The 13,636-nt window shown below is 39.8% G+C and overlaps 1 protein-coding gene across 2 annotated transcripts in view; it reads left to right on the top strand.

Annotated features, from left to right (window-relative positions):
• cd2ap (CD2-associated protein) overlaps positions 1–13,636 on the top strand; it is a 70,410-nt gene that overhangs the window by 44,346 nt on the left and 12,428 nt on the right. For both annotated transcript variants that reach the window (XM_072362669.1, XM_072362670.1), the window contains 4 exons: positions 2,583–2,730; positions 3,890–3,999; positions 7,358–7,476; positions 9,118–9,201. In XM_072362669.1, coding sequence (XP_072218770.1) covers positions 2,583–2,730; positions 3,890–3,999; positions 7,358–7,476; positions 9,118–9,201 — 461 coding nt within the window. The remainder of the gene's footprint in view (positions 1–2,582; positions 2,731–3,889; positions 4,000–7,357; positions 7,477–9,117; positions 9,202–13,636) is intronic.

Raw genomic sequence — 13,636 nt, 5'->3', positions numbered from 1 at the left:
GTCTGTAAAAGTTTGTATTCTCCGAGCTCAAACGGGTGGCGCCGCTTCAAGTGATGGAAAAGATGAGTGGTATTACCTGTCTTTGTTGGGCTTAATTTGCAGTGCACACTACTCTGTTTCCTGTCAGACTTAAAAAAAAAAAAAAAAAAAAAAAAAAAAAAAACCTCCACACCACCGAACTTTTTGGGCCCTTCTTATCAAAAATGTCATCTGTTACGCCTCGGGCTGTGTCTTCCATCATTTCTTACGAGGGAGCGCTCATTTTCTTTTTTTTTATACGGCTGCAGTAGCACAAACAAACTAGCTGCTGGCATGGCTCTATTCCAGCCACGTTATTGGTTCAGCGCGCCGCAACTCTCGTTGTCATTAGCTTTTTGTATTGTCTGTCAAAAGATGGACGAATGTAATCTATCGAAAAGTATATTGACCATGTTTCATATCTGGCGAGGAGAAGTTATTCCTCGATGGCTATCGTTATTGTTTTATTGCCCAGCCCGAGCTGCAGACTTAAATAAACTGAAGCAATTTTGTAGCAAAGAGTGGTCCAAAATGTGTCCACAGTCACGTGACAGACAGATAAAGTCATAAAGAAAACAATTACTTCAAAATGCTACTAAATCATGGAGCTTACGTAGTTTTTCACGCACCTCTTCTGTATTTTGGCTTAGTTGGTGTTAATAAGCAATGACACACATCTGTAAATGACAGGTTGTTTTAAATTATGGATTGAATGTGGAATTTAAGGGCGGTCTACCTTCTTTAGCACATGACTATAACACTTAAACAAGAGTCTGTACCATGAGGCAGGTTCATCATATCCAGGGTATCTTTAGGTGATCCAGTTTAACTTTCACCAAGCGGTGCTATGGTGCTGGTTACCAACTCTTTAGGTCAACCCAGGTTTTATGAAATTTGTGTTCATTTAACTTATAAGTTTCTATGGTGATACAGCCCGAAGTGAAGAAGTGACGAGATAAAAAATGTACAGTCCAGTTCCTTTTGCACACACATTCCTTTGGCTCAAGAGAGCACGATAACGCTGAAATGTTTTGTCTCTAATATGAAAGGTATTTTGAATACTAACCAGTACCACTTGTGGTTAGGTTTAGGTGTTGCTGTCCTTTTTTTTCATCTCTACTCTAACCTTTTCTTTCAAATTAGACTGAGTCACAAAGTGACAGCCCATTCACACTCGATTTCTTTCTCTGTCTCATGACCCCCCCCCCCCTTTAAACTGCACATCTTCACAGGCTGCATGGTGGGTGGTGGTTAGCACCGTCGCCTTACGGCAAGAGGGTTCCTGGTTAGAATACCAGGATTTTCTGTGTGGAGTTAAACGTTCTCCCTGTGCATGTGTGGGTTCTCTCCTGGTACTCCAGCTTCCTCACACTGTCCAAACATGGACTAATGACCTGGCCAGGGTGCAATCCCACTTCTCGCCTAATGGCAACTGGGATTGGCTCCAATCTCCCCTGTCGTCTCTGGAAGAGGAGTGCAAACACGTTTGCAAAGCTGCACCTTCAGTTGTCTGTCTATAGTTTTCCTCAGGCTTCTGTTCAGCCGTGGGTCATGAGCTTTTAAGCAGTGCTCAGAGCCCAACACATACTCGCTTTAACATGAGCAAAATGGAGGCAAATTTGCCTCGGATAACGTTACACTCAATCATTGTTTAAAATAGAAGAGTATCTGTTCTGTCAGAAGCTCGTGAGACCAGACTGCTTGAGAACATGGCTGAGAAGCCTCTTTATGACAATGGAGCTATTTTGAATTAATGAAGAAAAAAATGAACATGAGATAAAATTAAGTTGTAACAGGCAGAGAGCACAAAGCAGTCAAGTCAGGAGGCAACTATTTATTGAGTCATTCTGGTTTTTAGGTGTAATATTTTGAAAGGAATATTTATTCATGTGGGTTTTTGTTGCACTGTAGTGTAGTATTTGCTCTTTTTATGGATATTCCACTTAACACCTCCCTGGGTTCATTTGTCCCAGCATGATTAACCAAATTAGAACTGCTCCAATTTGAAGCAAATCTAAACAATATTTCCTTATGGACAGTTGTACTACACTAATGCTTTGAACTGCTTGTATAATTTTCTGTTTTGTTGCAGCACATCCGAACAAGCAGGAATTTCGAGAATAGAATAAAACATCTGTTTTTAACCCAAAACATTAAGGTGTTGCTTCAGTGTTTTTTATTATTTTGTTTCTTTTCTCTCTAAATAGAGTTTTTACAGCTGTACTCGGCATCTTGCAAAACTTTTACGACCAGACAAAAATGTCTTTAGCAGCTTATCCAACAGTAGATAAATATAGTCAGAAAGACCAGCTTGTTGAACATCATTTAGTCCTGGTTGTTTCAGCTCTGCATAAAAACAAGGCTTAAAATATTCTCCATCAGTTACCCTTAACCACTGTATAGAATTATAAAATTTGTGGCAAGAAGGTGAGGCTTAGTTTATTAGGTTTCAGTGTTCTTTCACAGCTAACTGTTGATCTCATCCCCTCCTCTCTCGGTTTTCTTCTTTAATATTTTCATATTTGTCCATCTTTCTTTTTCCAACTCTGTTTTCTCTGTTTCAGTTGACAAAGCCACCCCAGATCACAAACCTAAGCCCGCAGCGCCTGTGGTCCCACCTAAGAAGCCGGTCCCTCCTCCGCTGAAAAGCAGACCAGGAAGTATCCCACCCAAGAGGCCCGACAAGCCTCTTGCTCCCTCGCCAAACCTCAAGTATGTATGTTAACCTTGCAGATTTCAGGGTTCTGGGTCCACTCAGTTTATTCACCTGAACACCACTGACTGAGTCTGTGCTCCATCATGTTACCAGCCACCTTTACATGTATGTGTTCTCAGAAAACTGTATTCTGTGAAATGGAAAGTGAAGCTTCTAACACTGTAACCCCTTTGGTTTTTGCAGTTTATTGTCCACAGCATTTAATGTGAAATTGATTAAAAATGGGTTTTTATACAGGTCTCTCCTTTGTAAGGCATAATGACTTGTTTTTAGCAATGTTATCATATTAAATAGAAATTAGTAACGGAGAACTTTTAAGTGATTAGATCTTTAAATCAGTATTTTGTAGGAGATTGGACAGTGAGTATCTATGACTTGTTATTTTCAATGCATTCCACAATAGTCGTGTTCAGTTTATTTTAGCCAAAAACCTGATTCCATTCCAGTGCTGTTACGGTTGGATACTGAATGTCAAACAGTCAACCCAGTCTCAGATCACTCTCTGAGGTGTGTTTTCTCTTCTGATCTTACAGAAGCCTGCATTCATCTCTTACTTATGTCTAACCTGTCTTCCTTCCCCTGCTGCTTAGAAGCACATCCGTAGCCTGATACTGCTACCGCCGTGCTATAGGCGGAATAGTATTAACCTGGTTGTGAGAATTGCCATCCCTGCGGAAGACATCTGAAGTTCTGTTAGGTTAACAGTTGGTTTCTTAGGTGCTGAGCTTTGGAACTCTGAGCTTTCAAATTTGTTCCATATTACAATTACTGAGGCTACTCTACTGCAAGAGACAATCAATACTTTAAAAAAAAAAATCTTTGTGTGATGCTCCAGAAATGTGCCTCCGCACCTTTTTTATAAAATTCGGCTCTATTTTAGCTTACTTCATGGTTCGTCTTTTTGTCCAGACATGCTGTCTGAAAAGTGTGAGCTTCCGTCCATGGGGTAGATGGATTAATTGATGAACACTATATTTTCTTTTGAACCTTTTAAAATCAAATTTACACAAAGTATGACAAGTGAATGAGTCTAAATTCTTTACTACCTAATAGAAAATAACCATTGCAAACATTTTCACAGACTCCTACCTTTCATGTGGCTTTTCATAGGTACTCGAGACAGTTTTTACCCTCACTTCTTTCCTTTACTTGTAGGCACAATGGAGAGGTGCCTTCCATGCGTCCAAAGTCCGACTTGGAACCATCATTGCCCACTAAACCCAAAACACTGTCAGGAGACTGGGGGGAAAAGCCCTCAGAAACGGGTACGTTCACACCATATCAAACCAGCACAGAAGGAAAATCCTGAATAATGCGGTGATTTGATTTTCTTCTGACTACAAAAGACATTCATTCTCTTGCTTCGATCAACAGTGGAAATTGATTCAGAATGGTAGAAGACAACCGTTATGATGCTGTTGGGAGTTGGACAGAAAAGGCAGTTCTCCAGCGACAGCACATAGTATTTATTTTATTGCCGGTGTGTGTGCTCGTCATCGGATGTTCATCGATAGGTTAACGACAGCTTCCATTTTTAGATTCCACATCAGGAAGCAAGGAGCCTTGAAAAGAAGCTCCCCTTCTTCTTTATCTAATAAAGAGCTGATTTTAAATATTTATTTTTTTATTTTTAAATACATTATAGTACCAAAAGAGGGAATCGGATTGAATTATCATGGTTTAAAAAAATAAAGAAAGGTCAATATAATCAAGACACTTTGTGCAATTCGTTCATTTTATTTTACAGACACAAGCACTTCCATGTTTTACAGTTTGTTTTTGATTGATAAGTCCAACTGAAATCAGCACTTTGTCCACTTTTTTGCCATAGGAGGAATTTAAAAAAAAAGAAATGTACAGCTAGGTTTAAGTAGGTAATGAATCATCGAGCCTAGAATGCTGTATTATACATCAAACTGAATTAAGAGCCGCAGTTTAGGCCTTTCGCCTCATGACCCTGACTTTAGGGTTTCACCTCATGACCCTGAGTTGGATTAAGCGAGTATAGAAATGTATGAAGGTTAGCCTTTGATCTTTCATTGAATTTGAATGGAAAATATCAAATTCTTTACAATATTGTTGACATCTGTCAGTGTTTGTATGCTTGCGCAGGGAAAGTTGATTGGTTGCAAATATGCCTAAAAAATGAAGAAATATACCAGGGAAAAGAACAGCTGAGAGCAAGCCTCAGAAAAAGAAATGGACTGCCAGAGCTGACATCACTGAAAAATGGAATAGTTTTGAGGCTGGTGTTTTGAGAATAGGAAATGGGGGCACAGGGGAGCAGAGAGAGACTGAAAGGTCATAAAGGAAAGACATCATAGATTTATTTAATAGACCCGACCAGAAGATATTTCACCCATGAGTTCTTTTTGTGTGACAAGTGGCTTGTGAAGGTGCTAAAAGTCCACCCGAGTCTCCAGAGGGAAGTCTGTCACACATTGCTTTAGAACATGAAAAGTCAATCTTTTCTGCAATTACAGACAGTTCTGTCTGCTGCAGCTTACCACTGAGTATGTGTAAAGTGCTGTTATACAACAGTTGCTAAAGCTTTTCAGTGTTTTATCGTAAAGATTGGAGCATTTCATACAAGACACATAGATAAACTTTCTGTCATGCTGCGGTTAAATGAAAATTGTAAATTCTCAAGTAGCAGTCTTTCTTGCCTTTCAATGCAGAAAAATCCCTCATCTAAAATATTTACTAACACATTTTAAGGTCCCGTGGAGGCTGAGTTTTTGTCCATTTCATAGGTAATCCGCTTTCTTTTGATAATGAATTACAGTTGCTTCTTCTCTTTGAGTTTCATTTTAAGCTGCTGTCACTGAAATTGAACTCTTTAACAGTATTTTACATTGAGAGCCTGATGGTAGATCAAAGGTTATTATTTTTCAATTTGCAGTCTGGCTGTGAATGTGAAACATCTGCATGTACTGCTGGAGGATTGTTGACTTTAACTTTATAATGGTTTGAGGTTAAAGTGAACTAATGATTGTATTAGGAAGTGGAACAAAAAGAACTTAGATCTGATAGAAATATAGCTGGGAGAAATGCATTTTACTTCATTTCCAGCATGAGCCATTGCAATCATTGTTTATACTGAGCCTATGCTGCACTTAGTCTTCTTATAATCCTTTAGGTTTGTGAGTATTCTGCCATTTTTGTGGCAGTTTAAGGTAGTCCAGCAGTCACTCTGTTTATTATACACACCTTTTAGACTGCCAATAGTATTTCTTTTGAATGTACCGTGTATCATTATACAATTTCTGCTTATTTGAATTAGAATATCAACACTTGGCTTACTAACAAATAGCAATCATTACAGTTGCGGAGTAACCATTATTCTGAAACAGAAGCATTCAGCAATCACCTTTACCTCCAAGGAGAGAGTAATTTAATTATTTTCAGAGGTTGAAAATATACTTTAATAGATAAAGAAAAACGAACGCAGGACTTCATGTGATCATTAGTTAAAGAATGTATGTCCTCACAGATATCAGAGCCAAGTTGGAAATTGAAATCCCTCTGAACATTAGCAATAAAATTGCACACCACCACCATAAAATATAAAGTCATAAGAACACTGAGAGCAACTACAGGTATGAAGATAAATGTTGTGTGTGTAGTACACATGGCCTTATATGGTTAGATTTTGCCATTGTGGCGTGAAAAGCCCTCTGGGACTGAGGGAGGGGGATTAGTAAACAAAAAGTTTACTTTTTCTTATAAAGTCTTAATGGTGCTGGCTCTCAACTGAGTTTTAAGCCATCACAGAGGGAATCCTCCGCCTCACAAACTGAATTTCTAATTAGATTAAAGTATTAAGGACCCCCAGCTGGGGCCTTTCTGTGTGGAGTTTGCAAGTTCTCGCCGTGTATGTGTGGGTTCTCTCCGGGTTCTCTGGCTTCCTCCCACCGTCCAAACATGCATGTTAGGTTAACTGGTGTCTCTGAAATTGTCCTTAGGAGTGAGTGTCAGAAAATGTGTGGTTGTGTGTCTCATTTGTCTCTGTGTGGCCCTGTGATGGACTGGCGACCTGTCCAGGGTGTACCCCGCTTCTCGCCCAATGACTGCTGGGATAGGCTCCAAGCCCCCCCCCCCCCCCCCCTTTACTACTTCCATGGATGGATGGAAGTATTAAGGACCCTGAATGTAACCACATGCCATGTTTTCTTTAATGTGATTTTCCCCTTAAGCAACTTTGGGTCTCAATGTTACTGTTTTATTTTTATAGATCTGTTGATCTCATCACAAAATCTCAATGTTTTTTTACATTTTCATTTCATCACGTTTTGATGTAAACTCTTTTTATTTGTATTCACCAAAGCACTTCCTAATTCTGTAATGTCAGCTTTGTTTTACAGCCCAATAGGCCATTTCACACTTTAAAATATGAGCATTCTAAATTGCCTGTTGTTTGCCGCAGTGTTTGCTAATGTCATTAGCTGGCAGGAAAGAAAACTGTCTGCAAGCTGGATTGCATTCAAATTGCAATGAATTAAATCCACTTCACCCCCGGATGTTTGTTTAGTCACAGCTGAGATATTTCACTTAAAATAATTCCTCCTGGTATTTCCCTCTCCCTGTCTTTTCCTTTTTGTCTTCCTCTCCATCTGCTCTCAGAGGATCTGATGAGTTTTGATGAGTTGTCGTCTACCTCGGAGAAGCTCTCTCACCCTACAGCGAACAGACCAAAGATGCCTGGAAGGAGGCTGCCTGCCCAGTTTGGTGGCGCACAATCGGTGAGGATGTGGAAAAAATTAAAGTAACAAAAACATGTTCTATCCCAAAGGTCAGCCTCGTTGGGACATAGGGGACATACAAAAACACTTTCTTGGCCTTTCTAAACTATTAAACAAAAGAGCAGAGAGAGAGATTGTATTGAACATGTGGCTGGATGCTGTCTTAGTGACATGAATCCTAAAACTGTTGTGACTGTGTAGCTCTTAAGTACTGCCTGATTGAAGATGTTTGTGACTGCTTGAGAGCAAGTTCATCATCAAAAGCCAACTTGGAAAATTGCCAATTAACAACAGTCAATTGTTAATTGGCAATCTTGTGACTTGTCTTTTGAAGCAGCACTGAAGCAGGCCAGTGGCACAGATGAAGAAGGATTCTGTATTTTGGACTACAAATATAGTTCACTTTGTATTTCTAGAAAAACACATTTAGCGGCCTCAATCTCTCACATGGAGGCTCAGAAACCATAGCAACAACTTGCAGACAACGGGAGAAGAGATTGATCAATTTTACCCCGTGTAAGGACGGCTGGCACTTCACTGTCTATCCCACTGTGTGGGGTTGATGTATGCAATCCCGTTGAAATAATAAAGTAGCTAAATAATCGCAGAGAACTGTGATTATTAGAGACTGTTGTCTAATTCAGCTTGGGGAATGCAGTGTAATGACATCCTTTCATGTTGTCATTGGCTTGCCCCCTTGGAAGTAGTGACCAGTTTTACTCTTCAGAGCACTCAGGGTAAACTATTACTGGCAATGGGGAATGATTTAATCAGCTTGTTAAAGCGAGTGTAAGTGCATATGATGGGTGGGGGGGGGGTGGAGACTGCAGTCTAAAGCCCTCCAAATTGTCTTAAGCTAATGAGCTTTTAAAAATACTTTTCACCCACAGTCCTTGTATTGCACCTGGTATTGTCTACACTCAAGAAATTGCCTCTATGGCTTTAAGGGATTTAGAGTTTAGATGTATACATCACAGCCAGACTAGATGGAGGCATCACATAAACATCTACAGTGTAAATTTGAAATATTGTTATGTTACAGGGCCTGACTCAAATTGATCTCATTTGCACATATACAGTAAGGTAAATGGACTTGTACTTGTATAGCGCTTTTCTAGTCTAACTGACCTCTCAAAGCTCTTCACTACATGCCACATTCACCCCTCTCACACACTCATACAGCACGTCTTAATATTACATAACTACGTGCTTTTCTAATCATTCATACACACATTCATACCCCAATGGATACACTGGGAGGCAACGTGGGGTTCAGTACCCAAGGACGCTTCGACATGTAGCCCGGGGAAGCCAGAGTTGGTGGGCAACTGCTCTTCCTCCTGAGCTACAGCCTAAGAACATTTAAGTGGAACACAAATAGTTTTCACTTTGACAGCCACCTCCTGATTACATGGGAAACTTCCACTCAGTGACAGGTATTTTCACAGTGCAGTCTCACCTCACTCTGTTCTCCCTCTACTCATCTCTCAGAGCAGTGACTTAAGTAAAGACATCAGTCAGCCTTCCTGATCATTTTGGAGCATTAACTGCCTAATGCCACTGAAGATGAGCACTTGAGCACTGTTTTATTGCTAACTAATCACATTAAAGAAAAATGTGACTGAATCTCTTCCCTTGCAGCCCAACAAGGAAGAGAGTGTTGAGAAATCATTCAAGGTTAATGAAGAGGATGCACCCAAACCAAAGCAATCAGAAACCAGAAAGGTAACTTAAAGCTTTTCATCTGTCTTGTGATATTTGCAAATGACGAACAATTTTAATGGCTTAATATTCATTTAGTGATATTCTATAGACGAGAGCATCTTGCTGCAGCAGCAGCCCCCTTACTGCATAAGACTGCACATTGAAATACATATGCTCATTTGACAAGTGAATTCTTCCTTTACAACTGCAGTTTTGACTTAGCCATTTGGTGAGTTTGAAGGCTCATTTTTCAAAATTTTTTTGAGATGGTTGACAGATACTCGTTCTCATGCAGCTCTGTGGATTGACTGAAAAGGAACAGCAGTGCGCTCCTTGAACCATTCAGCTGCCAAACAGAAATGTACTCTTTCTGCAAATGTAACTAATGATTAATCGATTCTTTTTCTGTAAAAATAGGGAGTTTACTTCATGCTGTGTATTCCTGTTGACAAGGTGTTATTGTATTCCACACTAAATTAGTAGTTAGAACTCATTTTTGGTGATTTTTTTTTTTTATTTTAAATTTTAATTTAATTTATTTTTTTACTTATTAAGTTTTATAAAAATCTTTTGTGCATATAAATTGTTCTGAGAAATGCAAATTTGCCCAATGCAAAAGCTACTGTCATCTAAAGATAATTTAAGCCAGCAGGATTGTGGCTCCTGTGTATCTTTTTGGTGACAGACTGTAAGATATATCAGCCATTTTTTTCATGGGCTGACTTTTCAGGGCTCAGGTTCAAAATTTTGGCTGTCACCATCTTGGTCTTTGTTGTGAAGTTGTACGCAAGAGTTGGTTCTCATTGAGAAAACCAGAAACTATACATTGCTACTTAGTAATGGGCCTGCCAATCGCAACATTGCCCTGTCTTAATTCATTTTATTATTCATTAATTTTTTGCTCTGGGAATATAAGTAATTAAATGGATGTCGTGCTCTGTTTCGTAAGTTGTGAGTGAAATGTGTAAAATAATGGTTGTAAGAGATTTCTATTTAGATCTTAGGAGAATCTTTACATCCTTTAGAGCATTTTGCATTTACAATGGTTGGCACTGTCGTCTCACTGTAAGAGGGTTCTAGGTTCGAATCCCCGTGGTGCCTTTCTGTGTTGAGATTGCTTCCTCCCACCATCCAAAAACATGCATGTCAGGTAATTGGTGACTCTGAATTAACCCTAGGAGTGAGTGTGAGCATGGATGGTTGTGTGTCTTGTTTGTCTTTATGTGGCCCTGTGATGGACCCGCAAGACCCTATAATTGGATTAAGTGGGTACAGGAAATGGATGGAAGGGTTCTCCCTGCTGGCCAGTAGGTGCAACGCAGGTTTAATATACTTCTGAATTTGTTTTATCTTTGATGGTTTTTTTTACTGTAACTTTTTTATTATTATTGTTAAAGCACTAAATACATTAACATCTGCTTTTCATTGTAGTGAAAAAGTGTTAAATCAGCATTCAGTAATGCGTCAGTCTGCTGTCGTGGCTCAGCTGTGTGCTGGCACTGCATAGAAGGGAACAAAACACTTGGATGTATGCACCAATTCAGAAGCATCACTTAGGATGCTTTGGTCAGGGCTATGAATGTAGACACAGATCATGTTGGGTTTTTTAAACAGAAGCAGCAACTTATTTTCTGTCTCACGATGCTGAGCTGATGCCACAATCTAAGAAGTGGAAAAAAAAAACGGAATTAGAGTAACCCTGAGAGTTATTATAAGAAACTGTGGTCCAACACAGCCTACAGAATGCAAGTGAATGCTATCCCTCATGTTGTTGTACTTACAGGGTTGTTCCTTTGGATTTAGTGATATATTGATTCAGTAATGGTACTTTTCCTCAACATGGTACCATACTTTTTTTTTTTAATGTGTTGTATGTTTATTACATTGCATTAATTTTGCAGATGCTTTCATCTGAAACAACTTACTATTGAGGAGTTAAGAGGGGTTATTGTACACAATGCGTTTATAATGCTGTTAATTCATAAGGGTTTGAGTACCGTATTTTCCACACCATAAGACACACCTAAAAGCCTTACATTTTCACAAAAATCGGCCATGGGCTATATATTCTGGTGCCCTTTATGTGTGCACTGGATTCCAAAATCTGTCACGGAGACAGAATTTACCGCGGGGAGCGCCAAGCATTCATCGGGGCATTAAACCCAATCCGCATCACTCACCACTCTCCCTTCATGCCGCTCACCACCACATTCACTTTTTACGCCTCTTCGCTCTCCTACATTGGAAATGAATGGCAACTGGCCACTTCCTTCGCTCACTTTGCGTTCGGTGTGAATCCAGGGTTAGGCGGATCCCAGCCAGGGCAAAGATTGTATGGCGCTCGTACATAGCGACTGAATCGTGCCATCATTAATGCTTTTGCCCATGTCCCAGTGAGTGCCTGTTCTTCAGCCTGAGATGGGTGATGCAGACCGATATGCAGTTGATAAGTGTAAAAACACTGACGATGTTGTCCTTGACCGTCTGACCATTTCCCGCTGACACAGGGACGCAATACATACACTACGTGTGCTGGCAGCGATAAACCAATCAGAGAACATTACGTAATATGTATGCCTTATAATCAGGTGTGCCTTATGTATGGGTTAAGTACAGAAATGGACCCCGTAATTGAGGGTGCGCTTTATAATCAGATGAGCCTTATAGTGCGCAAAATACGGTATCTTTTAGGAGAGATATACAACCGCTTCTCAGACCTGAGCTGAGCTCTGTAACACTCAAAGATTGATCTTTCAATCCAAATGCTCATGTAGTCATTTGTAATGAACACAATATTCCAATGGAACATTTCATGGAACAAAGAAGTGTGTCTGAGGTTTTGTAGAGCCACTGTTTATGCCCACTGGTGATGATTCACTGATGATGATGACCAATTATCGTAGATCTCTGCAGTGCTTCCACGTCAGTGTATAGTATCTGCTCTGCTCACTTGGAACCACAGCTGAGGTAGTGCCAAAAAAAGAATCGCATTGTATCGGTTACATGGTACTACCTACAATGGAAAAGCAGAAAAAAAGAGCAAGCTAAGACATATTGTACCATACCACCACCGCTGCAACCTCTTGACCGTGCTTTCAGACTTTATTGGAAGACAAAAGCTGCAGACAGAGAGATAACAGTACAGGAAGAGGGAATACAGTGTTTGTTAATAACAGTTATCCTCAACATTTCACTGAGAAGGGGGATGTCTGCACCCTGAAGGTTAAACTATCGACTGCAAGTTTCTGTCCATGACTACTTTATTGAGAGAAGTCACCTGTATTACCTGCTGATGCTTTGAGCCAAGTGGTTTCCAAGCTACAAAAACAGCACGTCGATCCATTCATTGCGGTCCCTGAAGAGTTTTGCCAAATCTTTATCTATCTATAACAATAACTCATCTATAACAGTCATTTAAACTGCAGCAGCATATCTTCCTGTTGGGAATTGGAGCTATTGGGAAGCTTAAAGATGGAGAAAAGTATCGTGAAATCAAAAGCGACCCAAATGCAAATACATCATTCATATAAAAGAAAACAAGCGGGATCAAAATAAAAAAAGATTGAGTGATCACAGTAATATTTAGCTGCATTTAAATGTGTTTGATTTAACAGTGGGGGAAAAAATAGAATAACAAAACAATATAATGGAATAACAAAGCCAAATAAATCTTAACTCGACTACAATTGGAAATCAACTTCTTGTCTTCAAACAGAGCAGCTCACAGTGGTACAAACAACCTCACATTGGTCAGTTAATTGGCACCCTCTAGACACCCGTGTGCAGCTTAACTGCACTAAGCATGTAGAAAGGGGAACAGAGGACCACCACCTGCTACTCCATCTTCCACTTGAGCATTTCATTAATTGCCTTGGATGCTATCTTGCCTGGATTTGTCATGGACAGCCAAAACTAATTACACGTGGTTGTTCAGCTGGAGGGTGCACAGCTTCAGACAGCCCTCACAAACCTTGCAGTCAGAGAAAAGCCAGGCTTGGACTGCTCATAACCTGGTGGCTCAGACTGGCAGAGGTTACATTACAGGAAACGGACCCCCAGTATCCTTTTCCTCACCCTGTTAGTTTTATTTGAATGAGGTTGTTATCCTTGTTACATTTTTATCAAGAGAAGACAGAGAGCAGAAATTAGTGAGTCTGCCAGTGTAGGTTGTATTCATATCTATATATATCATATTGTATTCAACTCCTTGTTTAACCTGGAACCACCTGGGAAGAATTGAAGCACTTTAAAGAAAGTTGTGTGGGTTTGCATGACATTTTAAGTGTAATTAGGGGTTGGAATCATAATATAAAAAGCTATGTTGACACACAAACAATGAAAGTGGCCCAAAACATTTGGAAAATAAAGACAGAAAGCATCGCAAAATCTCAATGCTGACAGCTTCTGCTTTTCAGAAATCTACTAAGAATGTAGCCCTGAACAAGCTTCTGGGATT

Source organism: Leuresthes tenuis, unplaced genomic scaffold, assembly GCF_036924035.1.
Source record: "Leuresthes tenuis unplaced genomic scaffold, fLeuTen1.0.hap1 SCAF_13, whole genome shotgun sequence".
Lineage (NCBI taxonomy): Eukaryota > Metazoa > Chordata > Actinopteri > Atheriniformes > Atherinopsidae > Leuresthes > Leuresthes tenuis.
This window is presented reverse-complemented; position numbering and strand designations above follow the sequence as displayed.